Source organism: Onychomys torridus, chromosome 13 (genome assembly GCF_903995425.1).
Source record: "Onychomys torridus chromosome 13, mOncTor1.1, whole genome shotgun sequence".
NCBI classification, from domain to species: domain Eukaryota; kingdom Metazoa; phylum Chordata; class Mammalia; order Rodentia; family Cricetidae; genus Onychomys; species Onychomys torridus.
Window position 1 is genome coordinate 511,275 of NC_050455.1, and position 22,606 is coordinate 533,880.

A 22,606-nucleotide genomic window follows, 5' to 3' on the forward strand; every position below is an offset into this window, starting at 1 on the left:
ATGGCTTTGTAGGGGAAAGGGCTTACCATGTAAGCCTAACAACCTGAGCTCAATGCCTAGAAACCAAGTAAAGATAGAACAAGCTAACTCTATCAAGTTTTTCTCTGACCACCCCACCCATATGTGCCCCATGGCAACACACAGCTCTCTACCATGCATCACACACATTACAATAACATTAAATAAAACAAAAATGCACAATGGTAAATTTTATGTGACATATACTTTACATGAGAAAAAAATATTACCTTGAAGGTCTCCAATCATCTCAGAATCATGCCCTCTGTCTCTTCGCTCAGCTTCCAATACAGCTTGCAGCTGGTAGTAATCTTTGTCTGCTTGTGATTTGGAATTCTCTAAAATTCTGTTTCTCTCCTGTAATTCTCTGTTCAGGGACTCTAGCTGACTAATTGACTTGCTCATCTCTGTGTGACTCTTCCTTAATCTTACAGCTGTGTCTGATTCTGTCCTAAGTAAGTCATTGGCTTCTTCTAACTATTAAAAAAGAAAGAAAGAATTTTGACCAAACATGATCATGTTTCCTTTAATTAACTATAATTTTAAAAAGATCCCACTGAAGAACTTACCTGCTTCTGTAACTGTGCCAGCTTCTCGTTAGCAAGCTGTGAGCTCTGACTCACTTTCCGTAAGTCTTCCAACTGGTCCTTTAGTGTAGAAACTAGAAAGGCAAAGAAATGTAGAAATTACATACTTTCATTAGGAAAAGAAAAACATCATTTTATATTCTTAGAAACTTATTTCTTAGAAATTTATTCTTAGACCACAACAATCAGTGAAATTAGGTCCATTCCCACTCCCCAAACCAAATTCTATCTTACAAGTTCTTATAATCTAAATCCATCAAAGTAGTGCATTGCCAGGCAGTGGTGGCACACACCTTTAATCCCAGCACTCGGGAGGCAAAGGTAGGCAGCTCTGTGAGTTCAAAGCCAGCCTGGTGTACAGAGCTAGTCCACGTCAGCCAGGGATACACAAAGAAACCCTGTCTTGAAAAACAAACACACAAAAAGTAACAACCAGAACAGAGTTTTATAATACAGAGTAAAGCAGTTTTCTTTCTGTTATTGTAGTATTCTAAATTCTTTTATGGCCTTCATGGGACCAATCTATTGGTGTAATAATACAAAGTCCTTTTGCTTTTTTATTTTTTTACTTTGAGATTTGATTTACTATGCCCTGCTGGCTCGTAATGCCCTGAGGGTTGGGATATAGGAATGCACTACCACATTCAGTTATAAAGCTAGTTTTATATTTGTTTTTGAACAGTAAAATTAATTGAATAATTCAGTATTTTTAAATGGCACAAAAATTAAAAGATAGTAAATGGTAGAATAACGAGGATTGTTCCCTTGTTTCTTCTCCCAGAATTACTACCAGTTCTTCCTTCTTAGGACAACCTATCAATCACTATCCGAAGATGGAACCACGCATATCATATGTATGTTTTCACATGCATGTCTACAGAAATACACAGATTTAATGACATAAGGAGATGCATTTTTCTTTTAAGCTGTAATTCTTCAATGATACAGATAGTCCAATTATCTTTGTATCCTGAACACATTATATCTTTACCAGTCCTATATGAAGAGCCTTATGTATACATCAGATGGCATACATATAAGTATATTTATAAAATAAACTAGAAATAAAATAATTGTTACAAATGGCTTAAAAAACTTATATACCTCAGTGGCAGTGTTTGCCTAGATAGTCCAACTTTTTTCGAAGTAACAATTTACCTTCATTTTCTACATTTCTCCTCTTCTCATTTTCCTGTTCCACTTTTCTTTGGTACTCATTAATTCTATGTTGTAGCAACATCTTTTCTTTCTCAATTTGAGATACCGCAGATTCTAGATTTCTTCTTTGATTCCCCTAAAATTATAATGACAACAGTTACAATCACAAACAATACTAGTTAATATAGTTTGCTCTTTAAAAATATTTTATAAATTATAAAAAATTATTATCAATTTTTGCTTAAAATCGGGTTGTATATTCTATTCTTTTCAGCTGTATATATGTGCACACAGTATATGTGTGCATGCACATGTGTGGAGGCCAGCAATCGCTGTCAGGTAACTTTCTCTGTTGTTTCTCCTCTGTGTCATATGAGATATGGTCTCTAACTGAAACTGTGGCTCACCTGTCTCTGCACCACTTTCCCAAACTAAGATAATAGCCATGTTCAGCCATGTCCTGAGTCCTACGTAGTACACTGTAACGACAGGTTTGCAGTAACAGATAAAGCATGTCTTACAAAAAGTAAGACACTCCTACTTGAACTAGGCAGACACACACCTTCTGAGACTGAAATACCATCACCAGGATTACCAGTGCTGGCAGGTTTTTGTTGCTTTGTTTTTACATTTAAGACTTGACATCAGAAAACTCTGCTTGACTATGTGCTTTTCTAGATTTTCCCATCTCTCAATAAACACTATCTTTTCCAGTTCTAAGATTTTGCCATTTTAACTTTAAAACTCACTGTGTGTATGTGTAGGTTAGAGGACAATTCTCAGGAATCCATTTCCTCCTTATAGGACGGGGGTGGTACTCAGGTCATCAAGCACACATACAAGAGCCTCTGCCTACTGAGCCACTTCTTTTTTCTTTTTTTTTTTTCTTTTTGGTTTTTCAAGACAGGGTTTCTCTGTAGGTTTGGAGCCTGTCCTAGACTAGCTCTGTAGACCAGGCTGGCCTCGAACTCACAGAGATCTGCCTGGCCTCTACCTCCGAGTGCTGGGATTACAGCCGTGCACCACCACCGCCCGGCTTGAGCCACTTCTTTTAACTATAAATCCAACTTGAAGCTGGCCATGATGGCACACATGTACAATTTCAGCACACAGGAGGTTGTGGTAAGATTATACGCATGAATCACCAAGCCAAGCTCCTAAAAGCTTTACACCTTTATATTTATGTTTAAATCTAATGCTGGGCAGTGGTGGTGCACGCCTTTAATCCCAGCACTCCGGAGACAGAGGCAGGCAGATCTCTGTGAGTTCAAGGCCAGCCTGGGCTACCAAGTGAGATCCAGGAAAGGCACACAGCTACACAGAGAAACCCTGTCTCGAACCTCCCCCCCCCACAAAAAAAAACAAAAACAAAAAAATCTACTATTAAATTTGTGGTCACAAGGTATGATACATTAAGGTTCAGATCTTGGCTCACATTTGCTCCAGTATCATTTGTTAAAGGATTACTCTTACTTCAGCAACTGAAATACTTTTGTAACTTTGTTGAAGGTCAGTGGGACATAATTGTGAAGGTTTATTTCTGCTCTTCATTCTGTTTTCCTGTCAGTATCATGCAGTTTTGACCACTACAGTTATGATTTTTCTAAACAAACCATTGTGTCTCTGGTATAAAACATCTAGACAGGCTTAGTTCTTCCTTTCTGATCCTTTTTTGGTCATATGATTTATTGTCCTGACTACAACTTCTAGTACTGGCTGAATAATGATGAGAACTGATATGTTTTTGCTATAACAGACTTTAGGGGAAGTATGTACTCTTTTATAATTAGGTATGAAGTGAACTATAGGATATATCTATATCTCTCTATATATGCTGTTTATCAGCTTGAGTTTTCTGCAAATTTTTACCATGAATGGATATTGTCCAAAGCTTTTTTTCCTACATCAACTGATGAGATCACTTGGTTTTTCTTTAGACTATTAATATGGTGAATTAAGCTGGTTGGTTCAAAAATATTAAATGAATCTTAACATCTCTGGAATAAACTACAGTCAGATATATTATCTTTTTAATGTGCTGCTGAGATCTATGTTAATATTTTACTAAGGACTTCTATTTGTAAGTGACAATGTTTTCTAATTTTCTCTGTAGTCTATGATTTGGTATAAGGTTACCAATCTAAGAAATGAATTAGGAAGTGTTCTTATTTTGGAGGTGTTATAAATTAATTGTTTCCTTTAAACTTAGCAGAATTCTCTAGTGAAGTTATTGGGTCATTGAGATTCACTTTTTTGTGGGAATCATGGATTCACTTTCCTTACAGTTATACACAGCTACTGAAATTACCTTTTTCACACTGTGATTTGTGGCATGTTGGGTCTTTCACAATAATTTAATTCATTTAAATGACATGTTTAGAACTGTCCACATCATTCTCTCTCATCCCACATTTCATTCCCAATGATGGCTCTTTTTTCCCTTTGTCAGTCTTGCTAGAGGTTTGCCAATTTGTGGATCTTTTCAAACAAGTTCTTTTGTTCCATCTCTTTTCTTCATTGTCATTTCCAAGTGCACGGACCTCAGCTTTTATCCTTTTCACTGCTTTTGTTAAAATTAATCATTAGTGACTTTTCTTCTAATATAAACGTGTATGCTATAATCTTCCCTTTAGGCACTGCGTTAACTGCATCTCACAAATTTTGATTTTGTATTTTTTACTTCATTATGCAAGTAGTTTCAATTGTGAAAAGTTAAAATCTTTTAACATAAAAGCTTAAAGATATCAACATTACAATCTATTTTCATCCCTCTTCAGAGTGTCTCTTTTCATCATTTGACTTTCATGTGTTCAGTTTTCCTGCTGTCTTTCTGGCTTTGATTTTGGTCAGGATACACTATCATTCTGATTCTTTTAAGTTTACTTTATGGGTGAGGACAAGATCTGTCTTGGTATGTAGTCCTTACACACTTGAAAAGAATGTAGATTCTGCCCTAGTTGAATAGATGCTGTTAATGGTGTAGTTGAAAGTCTGCTCTTGACTTTTGAGGCTGGGGGAGGGGAGACCCATAGTATTCCTACTAAAACAAATAATAGAATACTATGTATTGATGGAATACATAATGATGTAGTTGTGTTCTATAAAGTCTGCTCTTGACATTTTGAGGCTAGGGTAGGGGAGACCCATAGTATTCCTACTATTTATTTTATTTTCTGATATAGGGTCTAATGTATTCCAGGCTGGCCCTGAACTTGCTATATAACTGTAGATGACCCTGAACTTTTGTTCCTCCAGTTTCCATTTCCCAGGTATTAATTATAGGCATGTCCCACCGTGTCTGCTGTATGAGGTCCTGAGGACTGAACTCAAGCTACACAAGCACTCTAAGTTACAGCCTCAGCATCACACATCCCTGTGGTTTTTCTTAGGAATCAAGTACTCAAGAGCTGTTCTGCTTTCTTCATACCTTGAAGGATCTCTTTACATCTGTTTTACATTTAATGTAGGAGTTTTAGCTATACTTAGTGGTAAGAAGAATGAACAGTATTTTCACTTTGCCTCTCTTTAAGTAGGACTATGCTAATTTAATAATTAAGATCTTCCTCTCAATCTTGAATTCAGAAAGACAAGTAACTTAAACCTAGTCCGAATTTAGGATTAATTCCTGAAGCACTCAGAATGGAATATACAGTGCTAACCAATACTAAGTTCATACTCACCTGTGGCTAATGGTAAATGCAGTCAAAAATCTTTACATGACTACATTTGTATCCTAAGCTAAAAGTTAAGTTAAAGGGGAAAGCATCACTGCTGAGGGTCACAGGAATGCATCATAAGAACTCAGCTGGTTATGGCAAAGTCACTACCTGGAGGGATCAGGGAATTCCTCCAGAGGAAGCCAAATCCCAAGGAGTTTTTGGTGTTACTTGGATTGTTATATTTATGAAAATCATGTGTGCCTTCATAGTTTTCCCAATTGACTTTTCCCCTAGAAGGGCTAACAGTGTGGACTGATCACTCTCTGGACATACACATTCCAGGAATTTGGAGAACAGCCTCAGGAAAGGCTTTCTCTGGAATCAGATATCTCCCTTAGACACTTTCAAGGACTACAGGAAGCACCACCCAGGTGGGCGCCCAACTTCTGAGGACTAACAATGATAACAGTCCAAGTGCAAGTCTCCTGACTTAACATAAATTCCACAAGGAAATACCGCCTAGGCCAGGTAGACATTAAGTAATAGTTTGTTTACACAATTTAGCTCGGACCCTCCCTTCTTATACCGGGACTTCCAGGGCACAGGACAGAGAAGAGAAAAGAGAATGGGGGAACTAGATTGGTAAGAACTTGAGAGGAACAAACCGAGATGGGGAAGAACTAGATTGAAGAACTAGAAGAGAAAGAGTACTAGAGGAACGAGATGGAAGATGAGGAAGAGCCAGATGGGGAAGTACTAGCTGGGTAAGAACAAGCTGAAAAGGCCATAGGTGAGGCAGAATTAAGACAAGAGAATTAAGATAGAACTTAGAGGGAGCAGTAGATAAGTATAGAGAGAAATCAGGTAAGAAAGGAGCTAGGCACGAGAACAGAACTGAAGCTGTGTATATAGGGTGTTATTCCAGAGGAATTAAAGCAAGTGGACTATGGAACTTGGTGTGCTGAGATTCTATTTCCTGAAAATAGTCCTCACCGTTAGTAGTTCTCTCTCCTGAGCCCCTGGGATGTATAATATTGAGGCTGTTCCCTCTAATATTATACAAGACATCACTAACAGATATGAATACCTCACCTCAGGAAAGAAAAACAGAACAAAAAATTTATCAAAGATTAAATCTGAAAAAGGAAATTATACATTAGACAAATACTATAAAGATTGTCACTAAGGAAGTTATCACACACAGTAGAAAGCTTAACTAAGAATAAAAATGCATTATACATTTGTACATAAATATCTATCAGGAAATACTGTTTCTCTGCTAATGAAACCAGGCTGGTAGGAAAAACATGAATACTTCTAAATCCAATCCTAAGCCCTACTAGTCATGTGGTATCATGTCTATATCATTTTTAAATATTTTATATTTTTCTTCTCTATCTGCCTCTTTCTGACAGAGTTGCAGTTTCTATTTTCAATCTCTTGCTTCTTTTTTGCTTTTTCAACCATCAAGAACCACAAAACTGAAATCTATGTACTAAAATTTCAACATCATCATAGAATAAAGTTGTACAAAAGAAACTAAAGTATGATCTATATAGGTAAAATTTTCATCTTAATTTTCTGGTTATGTTTTGTGATCTCAAATAAAATTTTCTCTAGAAATGAACCAATGTGAAAGTGGGGGGGGGGGAGACAAGAAAAAGTACTTAGTAAATTAAAAAATACCTCTTCATCCAATTCTTTCATTATCTTGTCTAGTTTTATGTTAGAAGTTCTGCAAAAACAAAAACAATACAGATTATAAATATATTTACTTTCTTTACCCAGTGTTAACACCTATATTCTTTACTTTTTCACTTGATTTTCCTTACTATTTTTTTCCCCTGGAGCTGAGGACTGAACCCAGGGCTTTGTGCTTACTAGGCAAGCACTCTACCACTGAGCTAAATCCCCAACCACACACAGGATTTTTTAGGAAAATCAAGTGAGGGGGTCAGGGACATAGCTCAGTGGTGGAGCGCTTGCCTAGCAAGTGCAAGGCCCTGGGTTCAGTCCTCAGCTCTGGAAAAAAACAAAACAAAACAAAAAACTCGTGTGTGTGTGTGTGTGTGTGTGTGTGTGTGTGTGTGTGTGTGTTTGTGTGTGTGTGTATGTGTGTGTGTGTGTGTGTGTGTATGGTCTCTTTGTTGTCTGATGAAGACGTACTTCTGTGGAACAATAAATGTATCTTTGTTTTGGTGGTGGGGGGGGGTGGTTCAAGACAGGGTTTCCCTTGTGTTGTTTTGGTGCCTGTCTTGGATCTTGCTCTGTAGACCAGGCTGGCCTTGAACTCACAAGAGATCTGTCTGGCTCTGCTTCCCGAGTGCTGGGATTAAAGGTGTGAACCACTACTGCCTGGCAAATGTTTTTTTTTTTTTTTTTCCTTTTCTTGTTTAAGATTTATTTATTTATTATGTATACAGTGGGTGTTCAGCCTGCAGGCCAGAAGAGGGCACCAGATCTCTTATTGTAGATGGTTGTGAGCTACCATGTGGTTGCTGGGAATTGAACTCAGGACCTCAGGAAGAACAGCAGTGCTCTTAACCTCTGAGCCATCTCTCCAGCCTCCGGCAAATGTATTTTTTTTTTTAAAGGCATACATATTACTAAGATTAAAAGAAGCCAATTGTACTGAAATATTACAAAAACTTAAAAACATGTATGACTCAGTGTTTCCTTATAAATATACTAAATGGCATGATGCAGTAGCAATAACCTCAAAGTAGTGATGAATATGAGTGATATGCAGAGATAATGCAGCAATACCAATACTGGAAAACATCTTGACTTCTATTGGCAAAAACTTATAGCTACTATCTATTATCTGTTGACTGTTGCCTGGCTAAAAGAAAAAGGAAACAAACTCTGGGGCCAGCAAGATGGCTGAGCAATAACAGTGCTTTGCTGTATGCCTCATAATCTCAGCTGGGTCCCAGTTTAACACCCTCCACACACATAGTTACCATAAACACATGCCTCTGCACTGATACACATAATATTAATAAATTAAAGGAAATAGGTTACTTTTAATCCTCCAAGTTTAAAGACCTCAAATTGCACACTGGTACTCTTGGGAGAGAGTCGATGAATCTCAGGTTAAGAATTCCTTAATTGCAGGAAGGTGGTGGCACACACCTTTAATCCCAGCACTCAGAAGGCAGAGGCAGGTGGATCTCTGGGTGTTTGAGCCCAGCCTGGTCTATAGAGTGAGTTTCAGGACAGCTAAGGGCACACAGAGAAACCTTGACTCAAAAATCCTCCCTCGCCCCAAAATAGTATTCTTCAACTTCCTAATACAATAACTGCTATCAAGTAAAAGTCAGTCATTCAATCTGTTGTAAAAGATTAAGTAAGTGAATAATGGGGAAGGTGGCACATAGCAAATTATTAAGTGCACCACTTGGCAATGTAGGCAAAATTTTGAGATCTACTCAAAGTGTATTATCTCCACCACAATTTGTTTTCTTTGGCTCTAGGCATAGTTCTGACATTCTAACATAGTAGGAATCAATCTTTGGGTAACAACCCCTTTGGGGGTCACGTATTAGATAGCCTTCAGATCAGATATTTACATTATGATTCAATAGCAACATTACAGTTATAAAGTAGCAACAAAATAATTTTATGGTTGGGGGTCACCACAACATGAGGAACTGTGTCAAAGGGTCACAGCATTAGGAAGGTTGAGAACCACTGTTTTATACATACTATATATGTATTCATGTGAATGTCTCAAATACCTCATTCTATACATCCAAAACTAACCTGTTCTATATAGCTCCCTTCAATACGAATTTGCTTTTCTTTTAGAATGTCCAAGTTTCCAAGTACTTTATATCAACAGGGGCTTACTATCCCTGACTCATCTTCCTTTTTTTTTTTTTTTTTTAAACCTATTAGGTGAAAAATAAATAAAAGGCCAAGTGTTGTCAAATAACTAGGGAGTTATTTTTAATCTGTAGATGTGCATGTATGTTTGTGGGCACATTTGTGCAGATACACAGATGTGGAGACCCGAAATTTACATCAGGTGTCTTCCTTGATTATGCTCCACCTTTTTCTTTTTTAAATTAAGGCAGCCAGGGAACTCAGAGCTGCCTAGTCTGGCTAGCCAGCTTCCCCAGAAGATCCATCTCTGCTCTGCCTATAGACTACTGGGATTACAGGTAGCTGCCATTCCCACCTCACCAGTGGATGATGTCCTTTAATATGACCTGGCATACTTGTCCAGGCTCATCTTTGGCTTTCTTCTTATCTAACAGCTCATCAAGTTCCCCTACAACAAGGCTTCCACATAGTATAATTCCTGGACTTTAACACTTTCCCAATCTTCCCACTTCAGTCTTCTCACCCAACTTTTTGGCTCTGGTCTTTAAATAAAAACATCCAATGAAGTGGGATAGGTGTCTGTTGATATAACATTCTTTTTTTTTTTTTTTGGTCTTTTTGGGTGTTTTTGTTGTTGTTTGTTTTTGAGAGGAGCAGGCATGGTCGTATATGTGTCAAAGTCCAGGCTAGCCTTGAGCCTGTGATCTTTCTGCTCCACCTCCTCAGTGCTGGGATTACTGGCATGGACCACCAAACACTGCATACTTCTAATATACTCCTATATCATTTTATTCTTCCTAACTTACCATACACCATATACTAATTTATAATTACTTACATTATTTTCCCCAATGTTTACAATCTCCAAACAGGGCTATATCTTCTTTTATTTATTACTATGTTGTTAGTATGCACATTATTTGTAAAATCTTTGTTGAACAAATATAATTAAAATTATTTGAGTGCCTAGGCTAAAACTCTTAATCCTCTTGCCTCAGCCTCCTAAGGGCCAATAAAATCGGTCATTTCCAGTTCTTGAGGTTACCAGGTTTTTTTTTATATGATTATTATCCATTCATGGCTACTCTGATTTCTTCCTCAAGCCCCGTATCACCAACACCATCAGTTACTGTTTAAATTTTTTAAAGTTTTATTTTAAAATATGTGTACATATATGCCTGTGTGCAAAGTATGTATACACTTGAGCACAGATAACCATGGAGTCCAGGAGAAGGTGTTGGATCCCCAGGAGCTGGAGTTACAGATGGTTGTGAGCCATTCCACACAGATGCTGCAAGAGCAGTAAGCATTCTTAACTGCTGAGCCATCTTTCCTGCCCCTAGGGTTTTTGACGAAGAAACTTCTCAGTAGTTATATAAGTTTGTATCTATTCCTTTCCTCCCTTATGTCTATACTTTATTTTAAGAAACTCCTTCCAAATCCTGGCTTTAGTTGTCTGTTCATTACATATTTTTTCAATTTTAAATTATACACTTAATTATATAATATACCTGGAAAGATAATCAAAGAAAACTATTTCCTATGCTTCCAGCATTCTCAACTTATCCCAATTCCATTATTGAATACAGTATCTGTTACAATGACATTTCACGTATTCAGTAACAGCCATAAAATGTAACTATAAAGCTATTATTTATAGTTAACAAGTACCAACACTACGCTAGATTATTTTAAAAGACCTCAATCACCCTTCTATTTCAGTGGCTCTCAACCTTCCTAATGCTGAGACCCATTAATATAGTTCCTCATGTTGTGGTGACACCCAATTATAAAATTATTTTCAATGCTACTTCATTAGTTTCAATTTAATTAATTACTTGAGTAATTTTGCTACTGTTTTGAATTGTGATGTAAATATTTGATATGCAGGACGGTCTTAGGTGAACCCTGTGAAGGGTTGTTTGATCCCCAAGGAGGTCATGATTCACAAGCTGAAAACCACTGCTCTATATCATAAATACATGTTATTAACAGAATTTGATTCAACCAGGAAAAAGAAAACCAACAAATTATGTTCTAGAAAATCTCATTGGAAGTATTAGTCATTTTTGCTTAGAAGATTATTTTGCACATCAGAAAGCCCTTTGAATTAGCTAATTAAAATAGGAGGGAAACATAATGACTGAGGCAACTAAATGAATTAAAATTAAACATACTTTTTAAAGCTTACACAGTAAATAGAGCTTAAATAGTCTGATATGTATGTAACTAACGTCAACACAAATGTTTCCTTCCTCTTCTTTTTGCACTACTGAGGATCAAATCCAGGGCCATGTGTATGCTAAATGCCACTCTATAGTAAATCTACAACCCAAACCATTAATATTACTTTCAGTTCTAGCCAAGACACGTTTTATGAATGGGCATGAGTAGCAACTTTCACATTCCATCTTCTATATACCTTCAGATGTTTACAGAGTATCCGCTCTATGACATGGACATAACTTCTAACATGAGAACATCATTGAAGGACAGTCTCACCTGCACTTCTGCTCCATTTCATCTTTTAATTGCATTTCATTATGCAGTTGTTCTTCAAGTTTGTAGATTGTTTTCTGTAAACTTTCCTGCTTTAATTAAAAAACAAAACAAAACCTTCATTCTGATGTCTAGAGAAATTAAAAGTAACACCCTTTGTTACTATTTTTATGGCTATTTAGAATATGATTATTTAATATAATCCTTTATCTTTTTCATTAATATTAATTGGTATTTTCTCAATACAGTTGGGCATAATTCATATGTGTATCAAAACACTGTTAATTAGCCCAGTATGTACATTTTTGTGTTTTATGTGCCAGTTAGTAATGTACAATGATCCAAAGACATAGGCACAAAATATTATAATGTGCTGTTAATAAAATTGCATACAGAGTGTTCCAAAGAAAAGAAGGAGCCACTTCTAATTTTACCAAGAATATACATGCTTTAAGATGGATCTAAGAGATAACAAAACTAGTCTAAAAAGAAAGGGGATAGAAAGAAGGCATTTTAGCAAGAATGAAGAGTCCAAAAGCAGAGAAGAAAACAATATTTGCAATGGGAAGAAATCAAGTATAGCACAAGACAAAACATCAAAGAGGAATTAACTCATATGAAACTTGAAGAATTAAGTAGGACATTCTTCTAAGCACTTGAGGACCTGAATTTATAATTTGTAACATAATTATTGACAACCTAAAATAATATTCCAGAGCTAGGAGTTAGTTCATTAGGAAGTGCTTGCTACACAAGCACCCACATAAGAAGCTGGGCATGGTAGCATAGGGTTGTAATTCCAGTGCTAGACAGAGAGGAGACAAGATAATGCCTGGGGTTTGCTGGTCAGCCATCTTAGCCAATAAGTGAACTATAGGATTAGTGCAGGACCCTGAATCAAAGAATAAGATGGAGAGCAATAGAGAAGATACTAGATCTGATCTCTGCAAACACACATGTAACATACACACATACGCACACACCCCAATTTCACTAGTAAAATGGATTGTTAAAGGGCAGTAGACTGGGGAAAGTATCCAGGTAAGAAGCTATTGAAACGATTCAGGCAAGAGAATGTGGATATGCAGCATAAAATCTAGTTTGATGTATCTGTCAAGTATCCAGGAAGAGAGATTCGGGTATGGAGCTAAGAGAAATGTGAATACCTATGGAGATGAACACAGACAAGATCACAACTATAGGAAACATTTAATATTAGTTGAGCAGTGGAAGGAGATCAAGCATTGAAGGCTGAAAATTAAAGAAGTCATGAAAACAAAAGGAATTATGAGAACACTAGTTATAAATGCTTAAAATGACAACAGCAAATGCAACAAAAAAGAAAAATAAAGAAGGTCAGTATCTAAAGCAGTAAGGAAAAAACTATTCATTATATATGGCTCTGTAATGTTCATCTCAGCTAAGACTTTCAAGGAGATTTGGACATTAAATCAGTAGATTTTTTTAACTTAGTTCTAAGCTAACATAAATAGTACTGCAAAGGAATAGCAATAATCAAAAGGCAACTGCCACTAGCAGAAATTAACATAATCACCACAAAACAAAAACCAGAATAACCAAATACACCAAACTGAAGATTTACTGAAGTACTAGTTACCTTACATCCTAGAGAAATCTAGGAAGTGCAAGATTACAAAAAATACTTTGTTACTTTCCCTAGGAAGTATTTTCATTTTAAGAAATTTTGAGCCCCTATTAGCTATATATTTTGCCAAAGAGTTTGAAATGAAAATTCAAAAGCCCACAGATTTGAAAGAAAACAATAAGGGGCATATAGGAGGGCTTGGAGGAGGAAAGAAAAGGAGGGAATGTTATAATTCTAATTTCAAAAAATAAAGTGATTTAAAAGAAGTTTAAAAAAAAAAAAAACTTGAAAGAAAAAAGTGACCAGGGGCTGAAGGAATGGTTCAGTGGTTAAGAGCACTTATCCCTCTTCCAGACACCTCAGTTTAATTCCCAGCACCTATTATCAAGTAGTTCACAAATGCCTGTAACTCCAGCTCCCTGGGATCTGATGCTTGCTTCTGACCTGCAAAGGTACCTGCACGCACACACACACACACACACACACACACACACACACACACACACACAGATTTTTTAAAAAAATGACTAGAGCAGAAAAGGTACTTGCATAGTTCCTTCCGCCTTTTCTCACTTTCTTTTTCACATGTTCTTTTACATCAAAAGGAAAACAACTGCTCCTGTTTTTAAAAACCACTGTTGATACTTCAGAGGTGGAATCAGAAAGATCAAAAGTTCAAGGTCATCATAGCTAGTTAAGAGGCCATCCTAACCTATGAGACTACCTCAGGAAACTAAACGAAGTGAAAAATAAATATATAGTACTTGGGAAATAATACAGTGCTTACTTACCTAGGATGCATGAAACCCTGGCTTCTATTCCCCAGTATTACATAAACTGGATGTAAGTTACCCATACTTTTAATACCAACACTTGAGATTAAGGGGCACAAGGATCAAGTTCTTGGTCATCTTTGACTAGACAGAGCCTGAGGCCAGTAAGAGCTACATAGAACCTTGCCTCAAAATCAGCAAATGGGCTCAGTGGTTAAGCACTTACTACTCTTACAGAAGAACAGAGTTCAGTTCCCAGAACCTATATTGGGTAGCTCATAATCACCTGTAGCTCCAGTTCCAGATGATTTAAGGCTCTCTCATGTCTTCCATAGCTATTTATGCTCACATGGTGCACCTACATATATATATCCAGGCATATACATATACGCATAAAAATTTTAAATCTTGAAAAAAACTGTAAAAACCAATTTAAAAAATTGCTACTCCTTTGCTTCTTGATTAAAAGCATATAAGCAAGACAATGGGGATATAGCTCAGTGGTCAAGCTTATAAGACACTGGCTTGAATTCCCAGTACCACAAAATACCCAAACCCCCAAACAAAAGCAAATAAAAAGCACCCTGTGTACACAAAATATTTTAAGAATGCTTTAGGGGTTGGGGATTTAGCTCAGTGGTAGAGCACTTGCCTATTAGTGCAAGGCCCTGGGTTCGGTCCTCAGCTCCAGGGGGTGGGGTGGGGGAGAGTGCTTTAAAGATAATAAGATAATTATTCCTAAAACTAGGAATTTTCCCCAGCAAAGTCCTACTTAACTGCAAATGGTTTTCTTAATTTTAAGGAAGGCAGGCTTGTTTTTCAGCCACATGAAAAACAGAAAGAGTTCTTAACTAGAACATACCAAGTTCCCTAATAATATATTTATCATATATTCCTAATTCCAAAGAATGAACAAATTAAGTTATGCTGAAAATACTGATTATTCTCTATTTTCCCAACTCCCTTTCAGTCTTAAAGATCTACCACCTTCTACTTTTATCATAAAACCTACAGACTACATTACCTGGATCTGCTGTGCTATGATTAGTCTCAGAACATAAGGGAAAATACAAACAAACAATATGAAGTTACTCTCCCAATACTGTTCTTTGCTATGCTTCGGTGTTCTATATTCTGTGTTCCTCTTCTATGATGCCAGGCTTTCTAAGAGCTATAGCAACACAATTCTCTCTCCTTGCTCTCAGCAGTACAGGAGCAATTGCTTTCCACTGCTGTTAGTCCAAAGATGCTTTCTTACCCTTTATTTTTCCGTTTGATTGGTTTTTGTAGCATTAACAGTCCCTTTATTGAACTCTTTTCATTTAAAGCATGTATATACAATAATGTGGTCTACATGTCCACTGAGATATTATTCAGCCTTAAAAAGGAAGGAGATTCTAATACATACTGCAACATGGATGAATTAAGGTAAATGAAATAAGCCAGTCACATAAAGACAAATGAATCTAATTCCATTTATAAGAAGATGGTAGAATAAATTCATTGTTAGAGAAACTAGAACAGTCATTACTAGGGCCTGAGGTGATGAAATGAGTAATTATCATTTAATACAGTTTCCATCTTAGAATGATGAAAAACTTCAAGAGATGAGTAGCTAGCTAAGCTATGTGATGGTTCCTAATGTTATTTAACTGTATTCTTAAATTTGTTAAAATGATAAACTATGTTGTATATATTTCGCACACACACACACACACACACACACACACACACATCTCTTCATCCATTAAAGACTTTTTTTTTTTTTTTTCAAGACAGGGTTTCTCTGTGTAGCTCTGTGCCTTTCCTGGATCTCGCTCTGTAGACCAGGCTGGCCTCGAACTCACTAAGATCCGCCTGCGTCTGTGTAGATGTAACCTTCTTGTTAAATAAGAAACACAGAGCCAACTGCAGTTAAAAGCCAAGAGGTCAGAGCGATAGCTGAGAGCTGAAAACCTTACCCTTCACTGCTGCTCTGTCTGTCTTTCCTCTCCACCAGAGCGCTACTTCCTGTGTCCTGTCTTTTATATAGACTTTCTGTTCTGCCTTCTCATTGGGTGTAAAGCCAGCTACATGACCTCCTCATCACTGCCTGTCTGTACAGATCTCCAGGTCTTCTGTGGTTGGTATTGAGATTAAAGGTATGTGTTGCCATGCTGGCTGTATCCTTGAACACACAGAGATCCTGCCTAGCTCTGCCTCCCAAGTGCTGGGATTAAAGGCATGCACCACCATAGCCCAGCTTCTGCTGTGGCTTGCTCTGACCCCAAAACAACTTTATTAATATACAAATAAAATCACATTTCAGTACAAATAAAATATCACCACACCTCTGCCTCCCAAGTGCTGGGATTAAAGGCGTGTGCCACTACCGCCAGCCCATTAAAAACTTTTTAATGTGTTATGTGTTCCTTCTAGTAATCCCCACTGCCCACTATCTTTTTTCAAACAAAGATTTCTTTCAATGTAGCCCAGGTTGACATGGAACCCCACATATCCCTGACTGGCTTTGAACTTGTGATCTTCCCACCTTAGCTTCCAGTGTGTTAAGGTTACAGCCACGTACCAGTATGTTCAATTTCAACTTCCTTAATGATATAAAAGGATTTTTCATATATTCTTAATTCAAAGATTTAAAGGATAATAATTGTTAATCAGTAGCAATTTATAACTTATTAACTATTCATATATATATACATATATATAAATTCCATTTGATATTCAAGTAAGAAATCATACTGAAGAGTAGACAATAATTTGAAAGTATCATGCCTAGCAGTGGTGGCACACATCTTCAATCCCAGCACTCAGGAGGCTGAGGCAGGTGGATCTTTGTGAGTTCAAAGTCAGTATAGTCTACAGAGTGAATTCCATAATAGCAAGGGCTACAATGAAAAACCCATTTCAAAAAAACAAGTGTCATAAATATCTAAACACACTAACTGCACATTCACAAGCAATACATATGCTTACTCAACAGCATGCATACAAATACATATCTGTGAATTTAAAAAATTAAAAAAAAAAAAACAAAAAAAACTGATAGCAAGAAATACCTACCAAGCTTTTATCCACATTGGAAGTGGTTCTGTTCTCACTGGGATTAGCTGCAGGTAAGTATCTACAGGGTAAGGGTGAGGAATTTAAAAAGAAACAGCAACAAACAGTAAGTATTCTGTGCCTGTTTTATGTTCAGTATTATACTAGGTAATTCTTAAAAAATTAAGTACAAATTAATTTTTAATTTAGAAACAGACATGATATATAAATTAAATAGTTCTTCAGTAACACTCATTGTGATTATAATGAAACATTTCTATAGGAAAATATATCAATATTTATACTGTACAAGATAAACTGAAATAAAAACTAGCCATTTTTAAGCATACTTAAATGAAAACATTAATGATGCATCAATATCAAGAAACAAAGTTGTATTTATTACACGAAGTACTCCAATAGTTGCTACTGAAATTCAAAGAAATCACAACCACACTATGTTTCTTCTAATTTTGCTTTTAACTCCACTGAGGCTTTGAACTACATGGCACAAATAAAAGTACATAAAACCAGGAAGCTCCATAGTGCAAATACAATTAATAAAAATCTTATAGTACTCTCACTATTTACTTCATTTTACTAAACATTCACATGCTACACAAAATTCTTAAAATGTTTTAGAGCATACTGATGAAACTCAGTTTACACTGGAGGGAATCAGAAAATAAATAGCAAAAGACAAGCATAGCCTTAAATTAGCTTAGACAGTGTTCTAGCCACTGAAACATTACCTTTGTAACTACTAGGGATTGTTTATTAACATACTGAGTGTTTCAGAAAAGCATTCAAAGTTATTTGCCCAACATTATAGCCTAGGTAATATAACATAAGATTAGACTTTACAAAAACCTATCTAGACCTGTGTACATGTTAACATAAAATAGCTACAGTATTATTTAAGTGTCAGGAAGAAGGAATTAAATAGTAGGCTGTTCTATGAAGAAAGCTCAGGTGTAATGCTGGTAATGCTGCTGCGAAAGTACCCAGTGCAGTTCTAAGTAAATTCCTGGGGAAGTGAGTTTAGGAGGCAGGTCTACACTGCCCTGTTTTCTATCTACAGTAGACCCAAATTATAAGACTCTTTAAAGTAAAATTAGCTATAATAATTCAAACTTAATAATAACTCCAAGTAAATGAAATGTTTAAAACCACACCATGTAGAATTGCTGAGAACAAAAGTTTGGAGCAGTGAACAACAATGGTGTGCAGATTTATACCAGAAGTGCTGTCATGTGCTTTGCTGCCCAATATTGGTCTAGCACTTTGTTTCTATTACATAAAACTTACTTATATTGTACAACTCATCAATTTCCTCACTGGATATATACTATATCTTATACTGTATCATAGTATGAACCATATATGTGACAAAGAGCAAATTATCAAATATATCAGTTGAATGGATGAATACCCAACACAATGAAATGTCAAAGGTAAAGCTTATACCTTAAGTACATGTAAAGACAGAGGCTATCAGTAGATAGTGCCAGTGGTAATAAGAGATAACAGAGTGCTTACTCCATGTGCTTTACTACATTTTTGGGGCTGGTGGATATCGATCCAGGCTATCCTGTGTTTGTTTCCCTACCCTCTGTCCTTCTATCTAATATCTCTTATCCCTCTCTCCTCAAGAGTACCCTGTTGTAAAATGTGGGAGCTGGTCTCCCAGCAGGGTTCCCACAGTTCCAAAATTTTTGAGCCATACATAACTCTTTAAATAAAAATAGTGGCTGAACTGTCAGTACTAATACAATTGTTTCATGTTATTTTCACTTTAAGATATGCTACATAATTCAACATAGATTTTCCTGAAAAACTATATTCTGAACATGAATGGGACTAGGGTAAAAAAAACCCCAAATACCAAATTCTAGAAATAAAAACTGGTATAATAAAAAGTTGTATCTTTAGATACAATCAAATCTACCTAAAAAGATTATTTAGATATCTTTAAGAAAAGATAGTGGGGTTGGGGATTTAGATCAGTGGTAGAGCGCTTGCCTAGCAAGCACAAAGCCCTGGGTTCAATCCTCAGCTCAAAAAAAAAAATAAATAAAAAAAAAATATATATATATATATATATATATTGAATATAAAAGAATTATCACTTACCCCTAAATTACTGCTTAGTATACTTACCTACGATTGCTGTAATATGTAAATCCTACAAAAGGTAGTTGATTGCCAACAAAAGCTTTAGGAATAGGAAATGTTTCTTCATCTCCTTTGTCTTCTTCCAAATCATCAAAATTACTAGTATCAATGTCACTACTTAAATCAGGTACAACTGGGGCTACAGCTAAAAACAGAAGGAGAGTAGTTGTTCTTTTCAAACTTAGAATACAAATATAGTGGCTCAAAGATCTACACCAGTGTAGCACAGTAGCACACACTTATAGTCCCAGCTACGCAAGAAGCTAGTCAGAAGTGTTTTAGCCCAGGGGTCCAGGGCTGGACTGTGAAACAAAACAGATCTCACCTAAAGCAAGCAAACAGGATTCCATACTAAATACTAGATGGTCTTGCTTCTAAATAACTTGTGAACCCTAACATAAGATGCATTAAATTTTACAACACTAGGATTTACTAAAAAATTCAAAATTAAATGAAAATGATTATATATTTGCAGTTACTTACACTTCAAGATTACGTTGAATGCTACAGGCAAAGTTAAGATTTGCTACAAAACACAACATAGTTTAAAATACTCAAAAGGACTTGGAAATGTACACATTAATTTCCAGAACCTATAGCTTAACAAAGTATACTTCAAAAAGAAAAGGTTAATTTTAAGTACTGCATAGTTTCGTTTTTGTTTTTAAAGTTGTTAATCTGCTATACAGAAAGCCAGAAATCAAAAGTCATTTCTTAGTTGCACTAGAAATGCAAGGAGGAAGGGAATCATACATGGAGAGTGGTTAAAGGGCATCCATCTAATAATGCAAAACCCTAGTAACAATGTTTAAATAGTCATACCATATGAAATTAATGTTACTAATGTCTTCTGGAGCTCCACTACGATACAAAGAGCACATCTAAAAACTAAGTATAAAGTCTTTAGTGTAAAGATAGAGCAGCCAAAAAATACCTTAGATAACAATTACTGCACTTTCCCGTAGGAGAAAAGATGAACATGAGCAAAACCAACTTGTTTAATGAACTTTCTTATACACAGGAGCTATTTTTCTTTTTATTCACTGGGATGCAGGCAAGAAATATCTATCAAGTTCAATCTTAGGCACAAAGAACTATTTGGCCAATTTTAGAACAAAGTAACAAGCTAGTCCAATAAAGCTATAGCATTAACCAACAGCAGCAACAAAGGGGAAGTGGGACCTTTCTACCATTCACTTTCATGGTCAAAAGAACTGCCTAACTAGATAATGCCATCATCCCAGTAACAGCAACTGTCTGATACGTAAAATGAGGAGTAAGTAAAAGGTTTCTGCTCCCTGGCAAGTAAATTATGGGCTTGGCAAAATCCATCCTTCCATTTGTCCATCCATCCATCCATCCAACCAACCTTTCTTTCCCTCCCTCTCTCTCTTCCTCCTTTCTTCTTTCCTTCCTTTTCTTTCTTTGAAAATAGAGTCTTAATGTGTAGCCATATCTGGCCTCAAATTCACTGAGACCTGCTTGTCTCTGCATTCTGAGTGCTTAGGATTAAAGTTGTGAATGACCATACCTGGGAAATTTTCTTCTTAAAACAATACTTTTGAATCTGAATTTTTTTTTAATCCAATGAAATAACATTTGACAATGTATGTATACACTTGCAGCTATCATGAATGGGGAGAGAAATGTTATTGTCATCTAAGTCCATGAATACTGTTAAACAGCTTATAATGTTAAAGATAATAGCCCCTGCTATCAAGTTTCCAACAGAGATTAGTCAACTACTCGAAGCTACAAAACTCTTTTTTAAATTATCACGTAAGAATATTTTAAAGAAGCCAACCAGTGTGCTATATTTTCTCTTGCTGCTATCTATGTACTTGATTTTCCTATGAGTTAGTTTAATTTTTAAAAAATATTTCATTACAATTTACTTGATGTGTATACAAGTCCATGACAACTTGTAGGGTTAAAATCAGGGATCAGCCTTTGGTAGCAAGCACATTTACCTACTGAGCCATCTCACTAGCCCATCAGAGTAGTTTTAAATGTGTCAAGGTTTTTCTGTTATTTTTTAAAAACTGTTGAAATGTAAGTTAAATCACCCTGGGAGAGCTCTACAATCTCTGCTTCTGAATTGTGATGTTTAGACTGGCTCAGCAGTTAAGAGTACTTGCTGCTCTTGCACAAGTCTGTTTCCAGCACCTTCATCAGGTGGCTCACAAACACTTCTAACTCCAGTTCCAGGAGCTCTGATGCCCTCTTCTGGCTTTTGTTAATGCTTACATACATGTGGGACAACATACTACAGGTATACACATATACATACAAATTAATAAAATCAAAATAAAGAAAAAAAAAAAACAGGGGCTCACAATTTTGGTACTTCAGGAAATTTCTGTCACTGGCTAACAGAACAGAGACCACAGTGATCATACAAGACAGGAGACATAAACTTTGTAAAAATGAGTTAGGACAGGCAACAATAACCAACAACCCTTAGAGGACTAATCTGATTTCAGAGTTAACAATTCAAAATGTCAAGCTCATGACAAAAAAATTACAAAGCATACACATATATTTTTAAAAGGGCATATGGTTCACTTACAAGGAAGTTTTGAAAAAAAAATGCTAGAAATTATCACTAGAAAACCCAAGACACTTGAATTACTAAATTCAACTTTATAATCTTCTTAATATGTATAAGTACTAAAGGATACTATGGACAATGAACTATAAGGAAGCAGGAGAATGATGCCTTAACTGTCAGGAGATAGAAAAAGGAACCAAATATAAATTCTGGCAGTGGAATGAAAAAGTGAACAGAGTCTAAAGGAATTGTGTCACACCACCAACCAATATATGCATCCCAAGAGTTCTGGCAGAAGAGGAAAAAAAGAGGCAGAAAGAATATTAAAAGAAATAATGCCCAGAGCTCCCCAAATCTGATAAAATATATGAATTTACATATATAGGACACTAAATACAAATAAAGGAAGCCCTCAAAAGAACCACATGAAGATGCACACAGTCAACAGTATAATCAGTTACATGACAAAAAAAAAAAACCAGGGGAAGAAAACCACACAGATTAATGTAAAAGCCAAGATTACTTAAGATGACCACTTTTTTACTATTTAAAAAATTCATAGAATAATAATTAGAAACAAAAATTGAACCAATTAAAAGTGGGGAAACTAAAAATTATGCAGATGGCCAATAAGCACACATGAAAGTGTTTACCATCAATAGTCATTAGGATATTGCAAACTAAAGCCACTATGAGACAGCATCAGGGTGGGT

At 36.0% G+C, this 22,606-nt stretch overlaps 1 protein-coding gene across 3 annotated transcripts in view; it reads right to left on the reverse strand.

The window, feature by feature from the left end:
* Rock1 (Rho associated coiled-coil containing protein kinase 1) overlaps window positions 1-22,606 on the reverse strand; it is a 118,452-nt gene that overhangs the window by 37,766 nt on the left and 58,080 nt on the right. For 2 of the 3 annotated variants that reach the window (XM_036204727.1, XM_036204729.1), the window contains exons 10-16: window positions 19,328-19,487; window positions 17,189-17,249; window positions 11,753-11,841; window positions 7,109-7,157; window positions 1,764-1,899; window positions 588-679; window positions 249-495 (exon numbers count right to left, since the gene is read on the reverse strand). In XM_036204727.1, the coding sequence (XP_036060620.1) occupies window positions 249-495; window positions 588-679; window positions 1,764-1,899; window positions 7,109-7,157; window positions 11,753-11,841; window positions 17,189-17,249; window positions 19,328-19,487 (834 nt within the window). The remainder of the gene's footprint in view (window positions 1-248; window positions 496-587; window positions 680-1,763; window positions 1,900-7,108; window positions 7,158-11,752; window positions 11,842-17,188; window positions 17,250-19,327; window positions 19,488-22,606) is intronic. The other variant, XM_036204728.1, reaches the window with a different exon arrangement.